The following is a 21,015-nucleotide window of genomic DNA, read 5'->3' on the forward strand; positions in this document are numbered from 1 at the left end:
TTCTTCCACTCTCCTCTCAATTCTTCTGTATAAAATTCTAGTTAAGATTTTTGATGCATGACTAGTTAAACTAATTGTTCTGTATTCTTCACATTTATCTGCCCCTGCTTTCTTTGGTATCATAACTATTGGTATCATAAATTATTTTTAAATAAGAAAAAAATATTTTTTTCAAAAAATCAACCCCACCTCCTAAAATTGAAATATGTTTGTTTTTTTTGTATTTTTTCTCTATTTCCCTTTAAATATTTTTCAAAGATTTTTTGAAAGTTTATATTTTATATATGGAGCTACGATGAAATGTCTACAATTATTTAAAATTATAGACCCCGGATCTAAAATGCAGAGAAGTTTTTTTGAACATTTTCTTTTTCTTGTTTTAACTTTTATTGAAGGGGATGTTAGATTTAGAGAAAAAGTACTTAAAAAAATTTATTAAGCTTAACTATATATATTTTTTCCCCTAATATATACGTATATGTTGCAGTCTGTTAAACGATAAGCAAACCCACCGGGTTAGTGGTGAACGCGTCTTCGCAAATCAACTGATTTCGAAGTCGAGATTTCCAAGTTCAAATCCTAGTAAAGGTACTTTTATACGGATTTGAATACTAAATCGTGGATACCGGTGTTCTTTGGTGGTCGGGTTTCAATTAACCGTACATCTCAGAAACGGTCGACCTGAAACTGTACAAGACTACACTTCAGTTACACTCGTATTCTGAAGTACTCTGAAGTAATACCTGACGGTGATTCCCGGCGGCTATTCAGGAAAAAAGAAATTAAACGATAAGCAACCCCTCTCCACGGCTCGATGAGATGACGACGATATATTTGATATCTAAATTAGATGTACTCTTGTACAGACTCAGGCCTACCGGTCCTGTGATAACGTCTGGTTAATCGAACTCTGACCATCATATTATACCGGTATTCACGAACTAGCATTTAAATCCGTATAAAAGCAACTAACTTTTACTAGGATTTGAACCTCAGAACCTTCAACTTCAAAAATCAGCTGATCTGTGTCTACGAGTAATCACTAGGCCAGCCCGGTGAGCTTACCTATATAAAAATATTACTAAAATTTCAATATTTTGAGAAAAACTTTTCTTACAATTTATTCTCCACCTCTAAAAAATATATATTTTTTTGTTTTTGACACTAAGTCTTTTAATTTTTTTTATTAAAAAATCTTTTTATATTTTTCTTTATCGCTTAAACGGCTATTAAAATTATAGTAGCTTTGGCCTATACGTAATATTCCAGTAACGAAATGAGAAGCAATTTTTTTCATTACTTTTATAAAAGTTATACTTTATTTTTTCAATATTTTTTACCATTTCTGTTGTAAATTATTATTTTTTTTAGAGATCAATTCTTTTTTTAGAAAATTTTCTCCACAGGGTAAGGAAGCACCTAAAATCAAAATTTGTATTATTCGATGTTTGATTCTTTTCTTTTTCCTGTTTAGCCTCCGGTAACTACCGTTTAGATAATTCTTCAGAGGATGATATGTATGAGTGTGAATGAAGTGTAGTCTTGTACATTCTCAGTTCGACCATACCTGAGATGTGTGGTTAATTGAAACCCAACCACCAAAGAACACCGGTATCCACGATCTAGTATTCAAATCCACGTAAAAATATCTGGCTTTACTAGGACTTGAACGTTGTAACTCTCGAGTTCCAAATCAGCTGATTTAGGAAGACGCGTTAACCACTAGACCAACCCGGTGGGTCGATATTTGATTCTAATCCTAGTAAACCTACTACGATTTTTTATTTGATATTTGGAAATTTTTATGCTTAACTTTGATTTTAGTAATTATTGTGATCATATAATCGATAAAAAAGAGCCCTCTTCATATTTAGGCTTCCAAATTTTTTTTAAATTTGGAAAATCTTTTTATTTTTCTCGATTTCAACGTTTATAAGGTTAATTTCATGCATTTTAGCGTAATTAAAGTCTTTGTAATACAGCAAAATTTCAAGAATAAGTAAAGGCTTTTTAAATGTTTTTTATTTTACAGTTTCATAGAATTTGTTACGGTTTCATTTTTTTACAACTTTTACTTTTTTATTTTACCGTTTTGTTACAAATTTGTAGAATTTTTTACTTTACAATTTTTAACTTTCTTTTTACAACTTTACAATACTAACTTTTGACCGATACACCCGGGAAAGTCATGGAATACTTTTCCGGTTTTGTTTTCTTTTAATACGGAACGGGCAGGAAATCCCTTTACATCGCAATAAATCCTTCTCTGCTTTTCGGGCTCTACTGTTGTTAATTCTCACCGTTAATATCGCTCACTGCTGATGGAAAAAGCGGGGAGGATAAGCCGTAGTGGGGATCGTCCGTGGTATTCATTCGTGATGAGATGACCTTAGTCGCAGTCGAGTGTGAAACGATGGCGCATGTGAGTGCGTACACTGTCGAAGAGCGTTTGTACCTTGTGTGTAGTTCCACGAACGTCCACGCGTCGACAAAATATTGAGAAACGTTACGAACGACTTTTTTGTGCGTTTTGGGCAAACGTTACTGACGCGGGAGAAGAATGCTTTTACAACGGGAAGCGTTCTTGATACGCAACGCAGTGGGAGGCCGAACACTCGATCTGAGACGTGCACCGCTATAAAGGCATCGATTCAACGATCACCGATAAGGCAGCCATCAAAGAAGTGGATGAAGAGCTTCTACTTAACCTTTCCTTTATATACTTACAATTAAATCAAATTAAATCAGCAATTGCGACTCCCTCCGGAGAAGGGGGCGCATTGCTCCCTCCAAATAACAAATGCTCCCTTATGGCGTATTCCTGCTAGCCAATAAAGCGTTAGCACCGAAAGGACTTCAGTGGACGGACTGAAGGGGAATCGCGTCGGGACATGGATTTTTAAAAAACCTAGCCTCCTGCGGTCGGACCCAGAAACGGGTTTGAGAACGCTGGACTCATACGGATATGGAACGCTATACAAAATCCGTCCATAAAACTAAATGAAACCGTTAAAGTCATAACCGACATTAAAATAAACTACTAAACCCGCCCGATTAATAGATTGATACAGCAGCAAGGGACACTGTCCAGGCTCTGCGTTTCCGAAGGGAGATGAAACTCCCGCCATTTTTGCGTTCCGTACCGTTCACCGATAAAATCAACGCGCAAACATTACGCAGAGTTAGGAACTCCGAGTTCGAAAATGCGAGGCCATTTACGGAAGGACTTAAAAGTTAAACGTTTTCATCCGACCACAGTTAATGAGTCGAGTGACAATGTTTATGCGTGTCGGTTATTAAAATGAAGGTCATGTTCTCAGACCGTTGTGCGACTTATCGAAGCTCTCGTAACCGAAATTTTTTATTCACTTTTTTGAGAAAATCGAACGCCATCTACCTCATGTTACGATGCCGGCTGGGATAACAGCCGAACCTTACTTGGTCCTTACTTTTTCGATGGCGTAGTTAATCGACATTGTTATTTGAGAACTATCGACGAGCGGTTGCTTCCAGAATTAACGACAAGAGGGATCGCTGACATTATTACATTTTAGCAAGACGGTGTTCCAGCGCATTTTGATTTGATTCTCCGCAGACGCCTCGATGAAATTTTTCCGAATCGCTGAATCGGACGACGGGTCAAAAAAGTTACCGCTTCCATCGAGAAGGCGTATCTGACAGTACGCTCTGGGGTTTTGTAAAAGAAGAGATACGAAAACGTCGATACTTCAGCAACGAGCAGCTCGTAGGCGATGTTTGGTTTACATTTGAAATGATCATCTCTGATACGTTGTTGCGGATGAATAACCGGACATAGAAGCGTATAAAACTGTGCTTCGAACACGGTGGAACTCACACAGATGTTTTAGATCTACAGAAGGTAAACTGTACGTATCCTAATAATTTCATAACTAGCGTAAAGGGATTTCCCGTCAATTACGTATTTTATAATTATTGTTTTAGTTGTTATTTCTTTATTATCTACTGATGATGGCCGTTTAATAAACGAAAAGAGCATCTTCTTTCTAACAAAAGATTTATGACCTTTTTCATTTTTTTTTAAATTTATTTTTAGTATTGTTTTCACTGTCAAATTAATATTGTATTAACGCTTTATTTTATATGTGTATTTTATTTTAACGGTGTCAGTAGAAAATACGATGGTATTTTTATATGTATATTACAAAAAAGAATAATAAATAAATAAAAAAAATATTTAGAGTGGTGAGAATAATAATAATAATAGGCAATGAGCAAATACAGTAACCATTTCATGTCAAATGACTCAAGAGAAGTAAAAAACGAATTTCATGATTTTGTAAGTTTATATTTCTATCTTTCGTAGCAACATTATTATTATTATTATTTAAAAGGAGTGTGGGATGGTAGAGGCACGAATCACGTTTGACATTTTGTATTTTTCTTTTTATTTCGTTTCATTTCGTTTTTTTTTTACATTGCACAACATAATAAGAAATAAAGTACCGTACAACATACAACAATGTTGTTGATTTGTATTGTTGCATTATGTTTTATATTACTGTTTGTATCACTACTTCGCGTATTCGGATCAATTCTGTTTCTTTTACTATTATTATTTTAATACAGTAGTTTGGGTGAGAAAGTTTCGATTTCGTGCTCGCGCGCCTTTTACATCTTGTGTTTACATAAATTTTTACCTCTTACAAATTAATGCAATTCCCTCAAAATTCTTGATCCTATTTTTTTTTAAATACATCCCCATTTTCAATTTTTGAATTTTTTTTCATTAATTACACTTATATCTTATATACAGAGTGATTCAAAACTATATGGCAATCTCTCGGAAACTGATTCCGTAGCTAAAAATAGGAAAAAAGGTTTATATAAACGTAGGCTCGAAAACGCTTCGTTAGCGAGTTACGGCTAGCGCAAGATTTCGCCCGGGGAAATGAAGACTTTCTGAAATTCTTTTGAATTATGGGGCGATTTTAGTTGTTTCTTACGGTTTTTGACGGTAACAGTATCGAATGACAGTAAAAGTTGTACTTTCTATGTCTGTTAAGCCGCCGTGCCGTATTCCATCGCGCCTTCTAAATCTTCTTTTATCGGTAGGCGAAAAAGACAAAAAGAGTCCTTTTCTTGTAGAAAATTTAATATTAATACTGTACGCGGTCTCTGAATTCGATCATCCAACGGTTTGGCCGCAGTAAAATTGAATATCGGCAAGAAATATAACTCTGTTGTTGCTCCAAGCCATTAAAACAGCCATCATCTTAAAACGGTGAAATATTTCGTAACGGTGATAATCCTACGTTCTTCCCGAATATAAAAATTATGTTTGTGTAAAATTTCAGCTAGATCGGTCGAGTAGTTTTTGCGTGAAATCTTATAGATTCGCAGACATCACTAAATTAATATGTACAGTTTATAAAAACAGTTTCAAGAATTCAGAGAACGGTCCCAGGTATCGAATTAAAGAAAAAGCTGTCTTTATCAACACATGTCCGGAAGCGCTTAGCTTATCGGCTATCCGTCGTTTTGTATATTTGAAGTAAAAATTTATTTCTCAGGAACGGTTAATCCTATCGAGCTGAAATTTCGTATACTGCTAGGGTACCTAGAGGTTTACTTGTAAAAACATAATGAACCTGATCACTCAGTCCGTTTCAAATCGGCGGTCGCGTAAACCTTTTACGTTTTATGACCTTATTTATTCAAATCCGTTCATAAATAACAAAGTTACGGCAAAAATTCTTGAAACGAGTTATTCGTTTAAAAAACCAGATTTCATTTCCTCCCGAATAAAATTAAATAAGTCGACAGGATCTCAACCGAAATAATTTTATTAATTTTTTCTCGTAATAAATTTTATTAATTTAATAATATTGAAAACATTACGATAAAATAAAATATTCATTATTTTTATACGAGTAAACCTCTACGTACCCACCGGTATACGAAATTTCGGTTCGATAGGATTAACCGTTCCTGAAAAAATAAATTTTTATATTAAAAATATAAATTGCCGGATTTCGGTAAACTAAGCCGGACGTAAGTCGATATAATTTTTTTTTTCTTTTTTTCGATTCCGGGGACCGTCCCCTGAATTCTTAAAACGGTTTTTATAAATACTTTTTATAACAGATTCGGTCGGTAAATTCATTCGTACTTAAAAATAGTTTATTCCATTCTCTAGCGGGCCTCTCTGGCGCGAGCGGTAGCGTCTCGGTCTTTCATCCGAGGGTCCCGGTTCGAATCCCGTTCTGTCCAGGCGTTTTTGCACGCTACAAATTGCCGTTTCATCTTACCTTCTGCAGAAATACCTAACGTTCTGGTGGTCCCGGAACATAAAAAAAGAAATTCATTCTCAAACCATTTAGTAAATATATTTATTAAATATTAATTTCCATCGGTTTGCGAGTTTTAAACGAAAATTTGAGTGGACGAACAACTTCACGAATATTTTTGATAATATATACAAAAATGTTATTTTTAAAGGAGGGTGAATCAGTGAATCGTATAAATGTACAATTTGAAAGAGTCGATGTATGAACCTTAAGTATCCTTATATGTTGTTTGATGGATATTGTTTCTTTATTTTTGTATAATTAATATAAAGTTATTATTTAATAATAAAATCTATTTATACTAAGTACACAGATATTTTCTTTTATAAGTTGCCAAAGATTTTATTTTTTTATTTGTTTATCCTTTTTCAGGTCATCGTTGTCTTCATGGTTTCTAATGAATTTAATGTTAATTGTTGTGCCAAGGTACGGAGCATATTTAATGATGTTAACAGGTGTCCTCATGATGTCAGCCGCATTAACGTATCACTGTTTATTACCGAATCCACCGCTTTTAGTCCATTTTGAATATAATAAAATTTTGACTTTCAAATTTGGCTGGTGTTTTTACATTGTTATAACTGCAGGTATTTATTTATTATTATTGTTTCTTATATATATATATATATACATATTTAAAAAAATTATTTACAACAATTTTAATTAAACTTTGATTAAAATACTTTATATAAGAAAAAAGTAGCAAGGGTTGTATAACTTCCTGTTTTGCCAGGAAGTTGTTCCGGTTTTGTCCTTGAACGATTTATATTTCAATTATGCCAAAGATTAAATATTTATGACTCTATTATGTAATGCGTGTGGGACGATTGTGAAAAAAATCAAAATGTTATTTAAAAGGTTACAGGTCGCATTTGACCCGTCGATCACATAATGTTTTTTATCTTAAGATTATGCTATATTAAAAGATAAATCATTGAGAAAACAAAATCAGAAATTTTATTAAAAAATTCGAGTCTCATTTGAAAGCGAGTACATTTTTTTATTCAGTAATTGTTTTCAGATTACGAATTCTTTTGTGACCGGGAACAGTGCGTACAATTCATTTTTTTCAGTAGAAAAGGGGGTAATAAAATCGAATGGTCAAGTAAATTATAATTGTGTTTATTTCTCTGATGAAAATACTCTCGTAATTATGAAAAAGGGATTTATTGTACCTATTCGCATGAGATCACAAAAAAAGGAGTATTGGGTTCTTATTTCTCTTGATGTTACGCTTAAATTGTTTTTAAAAAAAGCCGTATATTTGATATCGACCGTCCTTAAATTTTGCAACAAAATGCGGCACTTAATTCACTTAAAATTATAGACAACCGTGTTCAATGGTTTTTTGAATAATAAAGACTACCCAGACACAATTAATTGAATGACGATATTTTTTTTATTTTTTTTTTATTAAATACGAACTATGTATGATAAAAGAACAACTGAAAATTTCATCTGATATCTATTAAACATGTAAAAAGTCGGCAAAGGATCGCATAACTTTTCCGGCTTTACTTTGACAAGTATTTATTTCAAATATGTCATCCAAAAGGTTTTAAAATATTAATGATTTAATTATTCAACGTTTAGAGTATAATTTTCAAAAAGATAAAAATATTAAATACTAAAATTAGGTCTAATTTGACTCCCTTTCTTTCTTTTTCCTGTTTAGCGTCCGGTAATTACCTTTCAGATAATACTTAAGATATGTATGAGTGTAAATGAAGTGTAGTCTTGTACAGTCACAGTTCGACCGTTCTTGAGATGTATGGTTAATTGAAAATCCAACCTCCAAAGAACACCGGTATCCACGATCTAATATTAAAATCCGTGTAAAAATAGCTGGCTTTACTAGGACTTGAACGCTGGAACTCTCGACTTCCAAATCACCTGATTTGGGAAGACGCGCGTTCACCACTAGACCAACCCACGTTGGTATTCACGATCTAGTATTCAAAAATTTGACTCCCTAGATCAAATTATGTTTTTTGCTTAAAGATTAAGTTACAGGTAAGAAAATAAGTTTAAAAACCTCGCTGTCGTAAAACCATCTTCTAGAATATGAATAAAAATGGAATTTGCGAACTTATTTACTGTTAACCGTTATATACAATCTCATTTTCTTTAAAAACCCGCCATATATTTGTAATTAAAAATTAATGCGAAGTAAAGAAATATATATATTAATAAATTTTTGATGCTTACTATCGTGTAAATTATTTTTTTTGTTCGGGAAATAACCGAAAATATGTCAGAGCTTTTGTGCGGTCTATAGTTGTACAGTCTACACTGTAGGAATCATCTGATGTTTTGTATAGCATTAGTCGCGTGAGGTAGGTTATGTTTTCTGTTTATACATATATTTGTTTACTTCTGGAATGCGGTAGCCGGTTGTTTCATTATACAGTTTTCTAAACTTGTTTATACATTATTTATTTGTTTGACGGGTGAATTCTAGGTATTTATGTGAAGTCTATAATTATTTTATATCGGACACTTGGCTTTTTTTGTTTGTTTTAATTTAATTAGTATGTTACATTATACAGCTTATATTATGTTATTATACGTACTATATAGCTTTTTAAGATGTTAATTTAAACGGCCAGACTCGGCAGTTTTCAGAAAAATTATTTACCTGTTCTCGCCAAAAAAAAATAAACTAACGAATTGTTATAATGTAAATATTTTATAATACAGTATTCGGAAATTCCAATCCATTTTACAATAGCAAAAAAATTGTAGAAAGTAATACTGTTTTGTATTTAGCGTAATGATGTTTGTTTTATATATGATCCCAATATCTTTTATTATAAATATTCATCAGCTAGGTTTTTTTTAGCAATTCATTTGTAAAGGAGTTATATGATTAGTAAATCTGTAGCATGTTTTAAGTTTTCAACTAAATGGGGATTAAGTTTCTTTTTAAAGGAAACATCTTTTCTTTTTCTGGGATTAGAGAGCAAGAAATATAGTGTATATAATTCTCTGCATTAGTGTAGATTTGAGATGTTATGTATTGTATTTATTGTTTTTTTTTTCATATATTTATTTTATTTTTAGGTGCATTATGCCTACTTGTAGGACTAGTCATAACAACTCTAGATATGATTTATCCAAATCGTTTTTCAACCATATTAGAAGTAGATTATGACACACCATTTGATCGACATGTTATAATTGAAGAAAGTCATCATAAAAGTCATAAATATTATAAAAGAGGACTCGAGGAACCTCAAAATATTGGTCGTAGGATATTACGGTAAATTTTTGCTATTTGTTTATTGTTATATAAACATATTTCTTTTTATAATAATGTACTAATTTTATTATAATTTGCAGATAAATTTTGAAGCTTAATTAATAACTTTTTTCATAATAATGATGATATTATAAGTAATAAAAAACACAGGGATGTCTTACTGTATTGCCCAATCACTTTTATGTTAAATGATGTAATTTTATTTTATTAATCTAAATTATCATCAACAAGATTAAAAATAAACTCTTACAAAAAAAATCAAAAAAATATGCCTTGTTATCAATATTTTTTTTCATTTCTGTCGGTTTGAATGTTTTAGATTAAGATTTACTTTTATTAGTTATTTTTTTCTTGTAATAATTATTTCAGTCAACAATGTTTACTTTAAAAAAAAGAACAAAATAATTTGTATTGGTTTTATACTTATTACTAAATTTTTATACATATTACTATAAAATATAATATATTTTGGGAACCATTAAATAATTATTTAAGCCTTCAAGAGCACCCATGCAACTCTAAACTTTTAAATGGTAAGGTTAGGCTTATGATATGTCCTTTAAAGAACAACGAAAAACAAAACATTTGAGATAAAAAACTTCATATTACACCATCTCTAATCAAAATGGTGGCCACTTAATGTTTCCTACAGTCAGTTTAAAAAGTCAACTTAACTCCTCAATAGTAAATTATTAAAAATTAAAATTTTGCAAATGTTTCTACTTCAAAACTACCAATTTTTACTCACTATGGGGGTAATTCAGACATTTTGAAAAGAAAGGCTAGGGTTGTGTCACATTTTATAGAAGATTGAAAAAGAATTTGACATAACATTTTTTTAGGGTACAATAACCTAACAAAAATTGCAGCCATTTAATGTTTGAGTTGATCCCCATAGGGCTTTGTGTTCTTGTATCAAAAAATTGAAACGAGACAGTAATGTAATGGAACGATGTTCACTGTACAACCAGTCTCTTTTATTTATGTTTAGCTTATTTTAATTTTATTGTTTATTTATATTTAATGTAAATAATTTAGTTATTTTCAATGACTTTTGTTTCTAGTCGTTTATCTTCGAAAAAAGATGATAACGAACGTAGTTTAAGAGGTGTTGATAATAGAGGATTTGAATTAGATCCGCCTAAATCGCCATGGCGATATCCACTCCATCGTCCAGCGCTTCAGGCTGCATTTAAACGTACTGATTCAGCCAGTAGTACTGGTTCAAGTTTAAGAGTTGATTTTCTAAATATAGATAATCATAATCAACCGATCCATTCAGATCATCATGTTTATAATAATAGGTAAGTTCTTGTCATTATATTTTTTTACTATAAAATCTTACCAAACTAAAAACTATTTGAACATCAAAAAATCTTTTAGTACATTTCCATTTTAAGTTGGCAAGGGGGGACGGTATTGCGTAGATGTGATTTTAATGATAAAATGTCACCGGAGGTTAATGCGTTTGTTATTAAAGATCATCTGTTACAATTAAATTATAGTATTCCAAAGGAATTATGTACTTAAAAAATAATATTAATTTTATAAAGTTTAATAAATAGATTATGAAATTCTAATTCTTCAACACATCTGGCCAAAGATTTTGATGGCAGAGAATCTGAAAAAATAACCCAATTATTTTTACTTTTTTATGGATAGTTTATCACATAAGCTGAAACCTTATGTAGCGGGAATATGGAATAGAAATATTGTACAATATTAAAAAAAGACATCCCATATTGGGATTTGAATCCAGAACCTTCTGTAAGAAAGATAGAGATGTTTTCTCTCCATGATGGAGACTGCTGAATTATTATTATTATGTAATGTAATTTTAATTCTAAATGGAATTTTATTTTTTTGATAATGGTGTAAAAATTATCTGGTATCTGAGCATTGCTTTTCTTAAAAAAGATAAAGAATTTATTATACCTGTATTTATTTTATTTGGAAATTCCCAGTTTTTTTTATAGAAACAATATTTGCTTAGATGTAGTGATAGAATAAATGTTAAATTTTTAAAATTCAAATATTAATCAAATACCAATTATTTGAACACTCGATCATAAAAATCTGTTTATAGCCTTTTATAAGTAATTTTAATTTTAATTTTATTATTTATTCATTTAATAAAATTTCAAATTAATTTTTTTAATATATATTTATTACAGTAACTATTAATTTAAGTAAAGTTTAAAAAAATATATATAAAAAATGTAGTGAAAAGAGAAAAACTAATTTTTCCATTACACCCTCAATGCAATCTTTTAAACTTATTTTTTGAAGTTGACATCAAATTTTAAATTAACTATGAGTGTACGAGATACAGTTTACAAAACTTATTTGAATTAAAGCCTCAGACTAATTTTAAAATTCAGCATGAACTTCAAAAAATAAGTTTCAAACATTGTATTGAGGACACTCTAGAAGAATTATTTTTTTCCTTTTCAGTGCCATATTTTTTTTTTCTTTTAGAATCGTTTCAGCTTTTCCAAGAATTTTTTTTATTCTGTAACTTCTTCAAAGCAGAATTATGTGCATGCTTACAAAAGAGATTGCTCATTAAATAAATGAACATTCTCTTGGAACAAAACAAGCTCAATTAAAACAACTTAAAAATCTGAGGGAAAGAACACGTAGGATTCGGAGTTAAGAGTCAGATATTGTATATGAGCAGAGGTTCTCTAAAATGCCGAAATAATGTAAGTTTTCAAAAAAAATAGTCTGAAAGGGAACATTGACATGCAAGTGCGTTTCAAGTGAGAATAAGAACAAAGATCACACCATTTTTTTGTCGATTCATGAACTTATTTGTAATGATATGTCTGAAGAACGTTCACATGAATCGACTGCTGTAAGTAAACATAAAAAATTGGAAAATGAAAGAACTGACGGAAGACATTATTTGTTTAAGAGAATGTGTCAAAAATTGAGTAATCTAACGTACGTATTCAATGCAGAAGCTTTTCAAAACGTAATAAATATGTTGTACTGCCTAGATCAGTGTTTTTCACCCAATATGGTTTTTATAATAGCCCGGTACCATTCATAATGGTGTAGGACCACTGTGAGATCATCCTGTATTATTTTATTTAAAAATCCATCCAAATTGGTGCATTTAGTAAAAAGTTATGCCCAGACTAAGAAAAAAAAGTAAATGTATTAAATTGAGACCCTTATCCTTTTAAAAGTTTGTTAAAAATAAATAATAAAACTCACTTTTTAGACATATTTTTATATTTATTTTTATTTTTTGATCGATTTAATAGTTATTATTAATTAAAATAACTGAAAAATTATAAAAGTATCTCGCTATCACAGATTTTTATTTTTGCAAAACAAATGTTCAGGGTGAAGTTTGCTAATTTTCTTTCACATATTAAATGAGAAGTTCTAAAACATCACTCTGAATAAACTGTTTATGGCGGGGTGATTAAAGATTCTAAAAGCAGTTCCCTTTTTGTGAGAATACAGATTAGTTTTTTAAGTATTTGAAAATGTTTTGAGGTCTTTGGGAACACGACCTACAATTATCTATACAATATAATATTCATTGTTGAAAAGAGTATATATGTATGTAGTGGGTTATTCAGGAAATACTTTGTAATATTTGAGGGATTCAAATATTTTTCCATCGCTATTTAAATGTCAAGTATTCTAGTTAGATGTGTTAAACTTTTTCACTAGTTTTAATTCTTTTTTTTTTTTTATAGACGAAGTATAGTTGATAAGCCTTCAGTATCGCCTGTGAGAGAGGTAGCAATGTGGTAAATTCCAAACCGTTTGAAACATATTGAAATCAACAATTATTATCTACATATAAAGAAATGGATAAAAATATACCAAAGTACAAGAGGTATTGATTATTCATTTGTTGTTGATACTGGTGATAAATAACATGCGTTAGTATTATTTTATTATTAATTATTATGGTATGGTCTAAAAGTCATGCAGTCTTCAAATTTAAAAAAAGTGTTTTAAATGTAATCTCTGAAAATCCATAAGTTTTTTAATATTTAAATCTAAAGTATGAGGCTTGGTAAAGTCATTGAATACATTAGAATTTGTTGATCTCATATTCTTCTGGTAGGGACTTTTTTATTTTTATTTAAACAAATATATGAATTTATAAAAGATAAATTGGCTCTTGTAAAAAATCTACTTCTCTTTGTTGGCACATTTAATACTTGAACTAGAATTTTTTATGAAACTTTTTTAAAACTTTATAATTTTTTACATTTACAATCAAATTGGTTGATTTTTATTTATTTTGATGTAAATTATCTAGTAATAATTATATATAATTTTAAAATATTTATTAATTTATCTTTGATTTTTAACATTTTAAATCAGACATATGCTTTTTTACGTGATGAAATTTAGAATCTCTGAATCGAAGTATTGAATTCGATAAGAACAGCAGAAACTGTAATAATATTTACGTTTAAATTAATAGTAATAATGAAACCGGTGATGGAATTGAAAGTTTGCTGAATTATTAACTTTCACTAGTCCAGTATTGGATTTTGTAGGACTTGGTCAGTTTCCTGTTCTAATTAAATGTTAGATCTGCTGATATTGGTTTTATTATATTTTATAATGATCGGGGCAATTTTATTAATAAGTATCGCATTCTACCACGAGAATTCTCTCTATACGTCCTTAAATTATTGTTAAAGACACTTGATTAATCTAGAGAGTACAATTTTCACTGTACTCAATAGAAAAAAATTATTTTAATTTTTAAGAAAACATGAATTTTATTCATGTTTTCTTTAACAACCAACTTTTAATCTCATAGGTTTATCAGTTGTACTTAATAATAAACATTGTGTTTTATTTTATGTGTACGTTACGATATCAGAAATCTTTTTATTTAAAAGCGACTAATATCATTTCATTTAAAAGAAATGTGAAAAAGTACTAGTAAAATAATTAATTACATTTTTTAATATTTTTTTTTTAATTAACATTTTTGTATTAAAAAGTAATGATAATCCATTTCAGTTATGATTGGAATAAATATAACTTTATTTCAACATAAAGCTGGGTTAGTAAAGTCCTTTATTGCTATTGCAGTCGACAGATTTCGTCTGTACATATTGTCTGTCTGTTCTAGTTCAACCATCTATCAGCAGCAATAAGAATTTAAAATTATAAAGTTAGTAATAAATAATTTAATATTGTTTATTAATAATAATAATAAAGTTATTAAAGTATATTTAAAAAATATTTCTATTAATAACTTCTGAAGTTAAATAATTTTAAAAGCAATTTCATTCCGTGCAGTAGTCATTTTTAATGGTGAATTATGACTAGAGTGGGTTAAAAATTATCATTTTACCAGTAAATCTCTTGTTTATTTTTTCAAGAATTTTTACCAGTAAAATCTAATAATTGTGTTAATTTATAGTCTATATCTAATTGCTAGTGTGATAAATAATTTAACAATTATTTCTCAAAATATTTCTAATTTCACAAAATAAATTTTCAAAAGTAGGTTTGCATGACTTTTGGATACATTATTAGTAAGTTAATTATTGGAGTGTTTGGAAAATACATTTTTTTTTTAATTAATGTATTTATTATTGATTTAATTAAAGTGTAATATTTTAGCGTGTTGTATAAAGGGTTCACCATGTGAACTAGTCAATTTTTAATTTAAATTTTGTATTATAATTAATTGTATAAAATATTAATTTTTTTTTTTTTTGTATTTGGATGTTATAGGCCTATAGCTGGGTTTACATTGGTCAAGCAAGTAGATTAGTTAGCCGAATAGAAAGTAAAAAGTGAATTAATTATTTTATTTTTAACTGGAAAAAATATTCTTTATAAAATACTTTATCTCAATAATTGAAATTGTTTGCTAGATAGTAAATCTACGATTATCTATCATCTTTCGCTAGAAACTTTTACTTTTTATTGATAAATTCACTATCATCAACGATAAGTAAATGTCAATCGCTGTAAATGGTAAAAAAAAGGTTTACTTTACTCATGCTTACAATAGTCTGGTTTTTGGGCTAATAGAGTACAATTTTCACTGTACTCAATAGAAAAAAATTATTTTTGAGTTCAAATTTATCTTTCTGGAAAAGATTAATTTTTAAGAAAACGTGAATTTTATTCATGTTTTCTTAAAAATTATCATTAAAATCTGATTATTAATTTAATTATTGTAGTAAAGTATTTTTTTTTTTTTTACTTTAGCACTGTAAACCCAGCTTATGGAAAATATTCGTTAGTGAATTTAAATGTTTTAATTTGCGTATGATTGTGATATATATAGTGAAGTATTGTTTTCAAGATTACACAAAGTGGCCTTCAAACTTTACATCTTTATCTTTTCTCTCTTTTATCATATAATATTAAATTTTTTGGATGTTAGATCATCTACATACAGTTGGCTTACGTCTTATACAGTTTGGAAAAAATCCAGTACGGTTCTATAAATAATTGGATTACTCAGCAATTATCATTTTTTCTTGCATTTTTTGTATAATATATTGGTATAAGCTAATAAGAAATTTTCTCTCAGGCTGGTAAATCTCTCAAATCGATCGTTATGAACCGATTAACAATTTTTATTGTATATAAGTGTGCAGTGCATTACTGTAATCTGATTTTGTTCGCTTTATGATACTTTTATTTATTTATAAACCCAGTAAACCAGTAGTTTAGTCATCACCTTTTTTTTAAATCAAAAAAGGCATTTTGTTTTATAGTATGGTTCCTAACCACAACTCTGTGATTGCTGTTGGTTCATCAATAAAGAAATATTAACTTGTTTACCGATATTATTAGATGGATTAAATTTATAATAATAACACCATCAGCTGCTAAGTAAGAGCACAACAAAGTGAAAATCAAATTAAGTATTGAATTTATAGCTGTAAAGTATGACCTTAAATTGATGGTAATGAATTGTTTGAGGAAGTGCTCAGCGTTTATGTGCTTTATATTCTTCCATCACTTTAAAAGAACAAATAGGCAGAAAAAAAATTTAAATAGAGTTGCTTCTATAGTTTTAGTTTAACCTAAAACAAAAGTATTTTTCGATCAGTTAAAGAAAAAATTATTGTAAAATATGGTTATCTGGATATCACCAAGTGAAGCGATTAATTTATATAATGTAAATAAATATACATATATGTTTGTGTGTATATGAATTTATTTAAATAATGTTGTTGGGATGTTTTGAACAAGTTTGCCTTTACGTGAAAGTCAAGAATGTAACTCTATTTTTAAGATTCAAGCCAACTGTATAATCATTTTGTGATTTTATTTCCTACATTTTTTATAGAAGTTATTTTTTTCAACTTATATGCTACTTTGCATTTGTGAAGTTTACTTTAAGTGAAAGTTATAGATTGTGATTTTGTTTGTATTAAGTAGCTGTTATATCGGAATAAATATTCATTTTTCATTTTTAACATGTATTTCCATAATACTATACAACATAAATATACTAACAATAATTTGATACAAAGTAACAAATAATTTGTGTTTTCTATGCTTCTTGTACTTGGTGTTACCAAATGGAACTTTTTAAAATGCGATAATTTTTCTTCAGATTTCTTTTTTATAACATTTTAGAAATTAATGTGACTTATTTGTAATGTGTTCAACTTTTATGTTGATCCTTTATATAATAAATAACTGTATTTCATTATGTTCCTTTGGTTTTCTTCATTTTTTAAGTGTTTCTCTTTTTATGTCGTAGTGCCTAATGGGTCATGGCATATATATAAATAACAGTTTTTAACTTTTACATTTTAGTGACCTGCCTTATCTCATCTTTTGTAATCTGTCCATTTCTATTTGTATTAAATCCTTTCCTTATAGATTGATTTCATTTTTCTCTATATAGTATGTTAACCCATTAACTGAATGAAAAATTTTAATAAGAATACACTATATCGATATAAAATCTTTTTCTACATTTTTTTTATTATTCATACTTTATTAACTATAAAATAATAATTCTAAAATAATTTTGGGTTTAAATAATTCTTTTTCAAAAAATATTTATTAAAAAAGAATTTAAAACTGTCAAAAAATGTTAACAATGTGTCGCATCATATTCCTTAATTTTTAGTAAATCTTTGTTTTTATTATAATTTCCATTTAATCTTCATATTTAATGCAGCAACTAAGAAACAAGATAGTAAATACAGCTTAAAAACAATATTTTTAACAATGTAGTAAGTAAGTGTTCAAAACAGAATAGAAAAAGTACTATTCAAAGAATATTTTAAAAATTGTGGTGGAAAAAAATTTTAGTTTTTATTCTGAACAGTTTTGATTTATTATTTGAAAGAAATTGATTTAATCATCTTGATTTAAATGAAACTGAAATTTGAATGTCATTTTACCTCTACATATCCATTGCAGTGAATACGTTAAGAAAAATATTATTCTCTTGGACTTCTAGATATAGATTATATTAATTGTGTAATATTTGATTTATGTAACTTTTGGGAACTTTTCTGGTTGAAGACACCAGTTTTTATGCTTACAGTAAATATTTGAAACAGCCCTTTATATATATATGTGTGTGTGTGTGTGTCTAGCATGTATACACAGTATCTTTTTTTTCTTAAAAAAAAGAAGTGTTCGATTTCTTGTTTTTTAGTTGTACTAGTTAGCGAGGTTAAACAATTGATTTTTAATGTTTACAGTTGATAAATCAAGTGCTTCTTGAGTATAGTTAGAAATTATTGTGACTTATTTGTAATGTGTTCAACTTTTATGTTGATCCTTTATATAATTAATAACTGTATTTAATTATGTTCCTTTGGTTTTCTTCATTTTTTAGGTGTTTCTTTTTTATGTCCTAGAGCCTAACGGGTCATGACAAATAAGTATTCCAAGTTTTTTGATTCTCTGCTTTAGCCATTTTTAGTAGTCAGTTTTCAACTAAGAACACATCTTGGTTTGGTAAATGTAGTATGTAATACAACCCTATCTATGTGCATTGTTATTACATGAATAAGGTACTCTGATATCTGTAAATTTTTAATTCCCTTCATTGATCAATTTGATCCACACTTCCAAATCATTTTAATCTTTCTTTAATTCTTTTACGTTAAATCTACATTTCTTACTCTTCATAGTTGTATACTAAAAATTGTATCGCTTTTCAATACATTCGTGAGGTTTAAGTTTGTTTTCTGGTCTTTATTTTTAACACGATTTGTACTTATTTGTTAATATATAAAATCATTAAAAATACGTAGCGTTTTAAACCGCAACCCAATTTAAAGAAAAATAATGTGCTATATTTAATGCAATTATTTATAAATATTACAATTATTTCTGCAAAACAATATTGAGATTAAATGTTTTTATAGCAAATGTTGAAAGTATCCACCATTTTCATCAGTGTAAGCCTTTACTCTCTTTTTCATATTTCGTGTGACCTTTCAAGCGTACCTTTTCCAATTTCTTGTCGTTCTTGTTGGCTTTCAGTTTTTCAGTGGTGTGTGGATTATTTTTGAATACACGACCTTTTAGATATCCGCAGAGAAAAAAATCTGCAGAAGATAGATCAGGTGACCTAGCTGGCCATAAGCCGGTCGATATTATTCTTTCACCAAACAAATTTCTCAAAAGGTCCATTGTTGTTCTTGCTGTGTGACATGTGGCCCAGTCTTGTTGAAAATACAAATTTTTCTCATTTAATTCTAAATTTGCAATAAATTGCTTAACAATTTCTCGGTGGAGGTCTGTATTAAGAGTGTTTTCAAACAATATGGGGCCGATTATTCTTCGCCTGGAAATTGCACACCACACTAATTTTCTGCGGGTGTAGTGAGCGGATGATGTGAGGATTGTTGAAGCTCTAGTAGGGATCATTCAAGCTATTAACATAACTGCTCGAATGAAAACAAGCTTCTTCTGTAAAAAATACATTATCCAATACTTAATGCTTTCCTGAACAAAATGATTAAACTGTTAACAGTAGTGGAGTCTAAAAATATAATCAACCGATACGATACATGAATTCGGTATGGCTTTAAGTTAAGTAGCTGAGAAGCTTTAAAGACGCTATACAGAGATATTCTTTTTTGTTGCGCAAGCTTTTGTAATGATTTGTAAAAGCCGACAGTAACATATTCCAATATTTCATCATGTAAGTATTGAACGTTTCCGGCTATGTCTCTGATTACAAACAGAACCGGTCCCTCTATATTTCTTTATCAAACAACGAGTTGAAGATCTATTTGGTAAATTTTTACACGGAAACTGCAATTGAAACGCTTCTTGGCATAAAACAAAAGCTTTAGTTGTAAAATTATTTTCTACTATTAAAATCCTTTCTTCCGTGTTCAAAACGATTTCTTCTTGATAAAAAACATAGATAACAAAAAATAACTAACTGCTCACAAAAAAGAAATAGAAAATTATACCAGATGATAATAAAACAATACGTAGTGCCGACAACCTCTTCATCTGAAATTATTGTATTAACTCTTCTAACAGATATTTTGCATTTTAAAACAAACACCCAGTAGATTGTATAATTAAAATATGCAATTATCAGTTTACGCATAAAAAAGTAAAAACTTGGTTTTTTGTTATTTTATTTATAAGAGCAGCGCAATTATTATGGACCCAAATTGTATGACTGTAATTCATTTCTGCTTGTTTTTTCTTCTTATTCATATCTATTTATATTATCATTCTACTGTATTACAATAGCCTAATAAGTTAATCAAATTTAATATTTAAAATATCAAAAATAATATTGTTAATTATTTTTGTATCATTACATTATTAGCCATAAATATATTTGCATTCTACATTACTATTATTATATCTTTGAGAATATTATTAAAGTTATGCTATTATGTAATTTGCTTTTTATTATATTAGTATTATTGAATTAATATTAAAGTAAGCGTATTATAATTTAAGAAAATTATTGTGATCATTGTTTTTACTTTATTAATTATTATTATTATTATATTAATTTAATTTATTTTTAAGCTGTTATGTATAATCTTTCAAAATATATTTGTTAGTATTTTTGTGTTGATGCGATCAACAAAATATTATGAATTGTAAAAAAAGAATAATAATAATTTAATAAACTTGCCATATTTTATTTTTTATTTAACTTTTTTTCATGAATTTTGGACTATAATTAACTCTAATGTAGTTGTTTCTGAGAACACTTTTTAAACTAAAGAATGAAATATGAGTTGTTTCAGGATTTTTTTTTTTTTCAGATCTACAACTAATATATCCAGTAAAATTCAGTTCTCCTAAATATACATTCCTATCCATTTTTCACCCACATTTTTGGACGTTCTTTTTTGTTGTCTGTTTTTGATTTCCTTCTTCCCTTACATGTTATTATGTCATTGGTTGTCGTAATATCAAAAACTTAATTTTAATTATCAAATATAAGTA

General features: G+C 28.7%; 1 protein-coding gene across 2 annotated transcripts in view; it reads left to right on the forward strand.

The window, feature by feature from the left end:
- mol (dual oxidase maturation factor 1 mol) overlaps positions 1-20,692 on the forward strand; it is a 205,997-nt gene extending 185,305 nt beyond the window's left edge. For both annotated transcript variants that reach the window (XM_075381810.1, XM_075381811.1), the window contains exons 6-9: positions 6,702-6,916; positions 9,393-9,591; positions 10,656-10,895; positions 13,308-20,692. In XM_075381810.1, coding sequence (XP_075237925.1) covers positions 6,702-6,916; positions 9,393-9,591; positions 10,656-10,895; positions 13,308-13,365 — 712 coding nt within the window. In that variant the 3' untranslated portion in view covers positions 13,366-20,692. The remainder of the gene's footprint in view (positions 1-6,701; positions 6,917-9,392; positions 9,592-10,655; positions 10,896-13,307) is intronic.
- The last annotated feature ends 323 nt before the right edge of the window (positions 20,693-21,015 follow it).

This window comes from Lycorma delicatula, chromosome 13 (assembly GCF_047948215.1).
Source record: "Lycorma delicatula isolate Av1 chromosome 13, ASM4794821v1, whole genome shotgun sequence".
Lineage (NCBI taxonomy): Eukaryota > Metazoa > Arthropoda > Insecta > Hemiptera > Fulgoridae > Lycorma > Lycorma delicatula.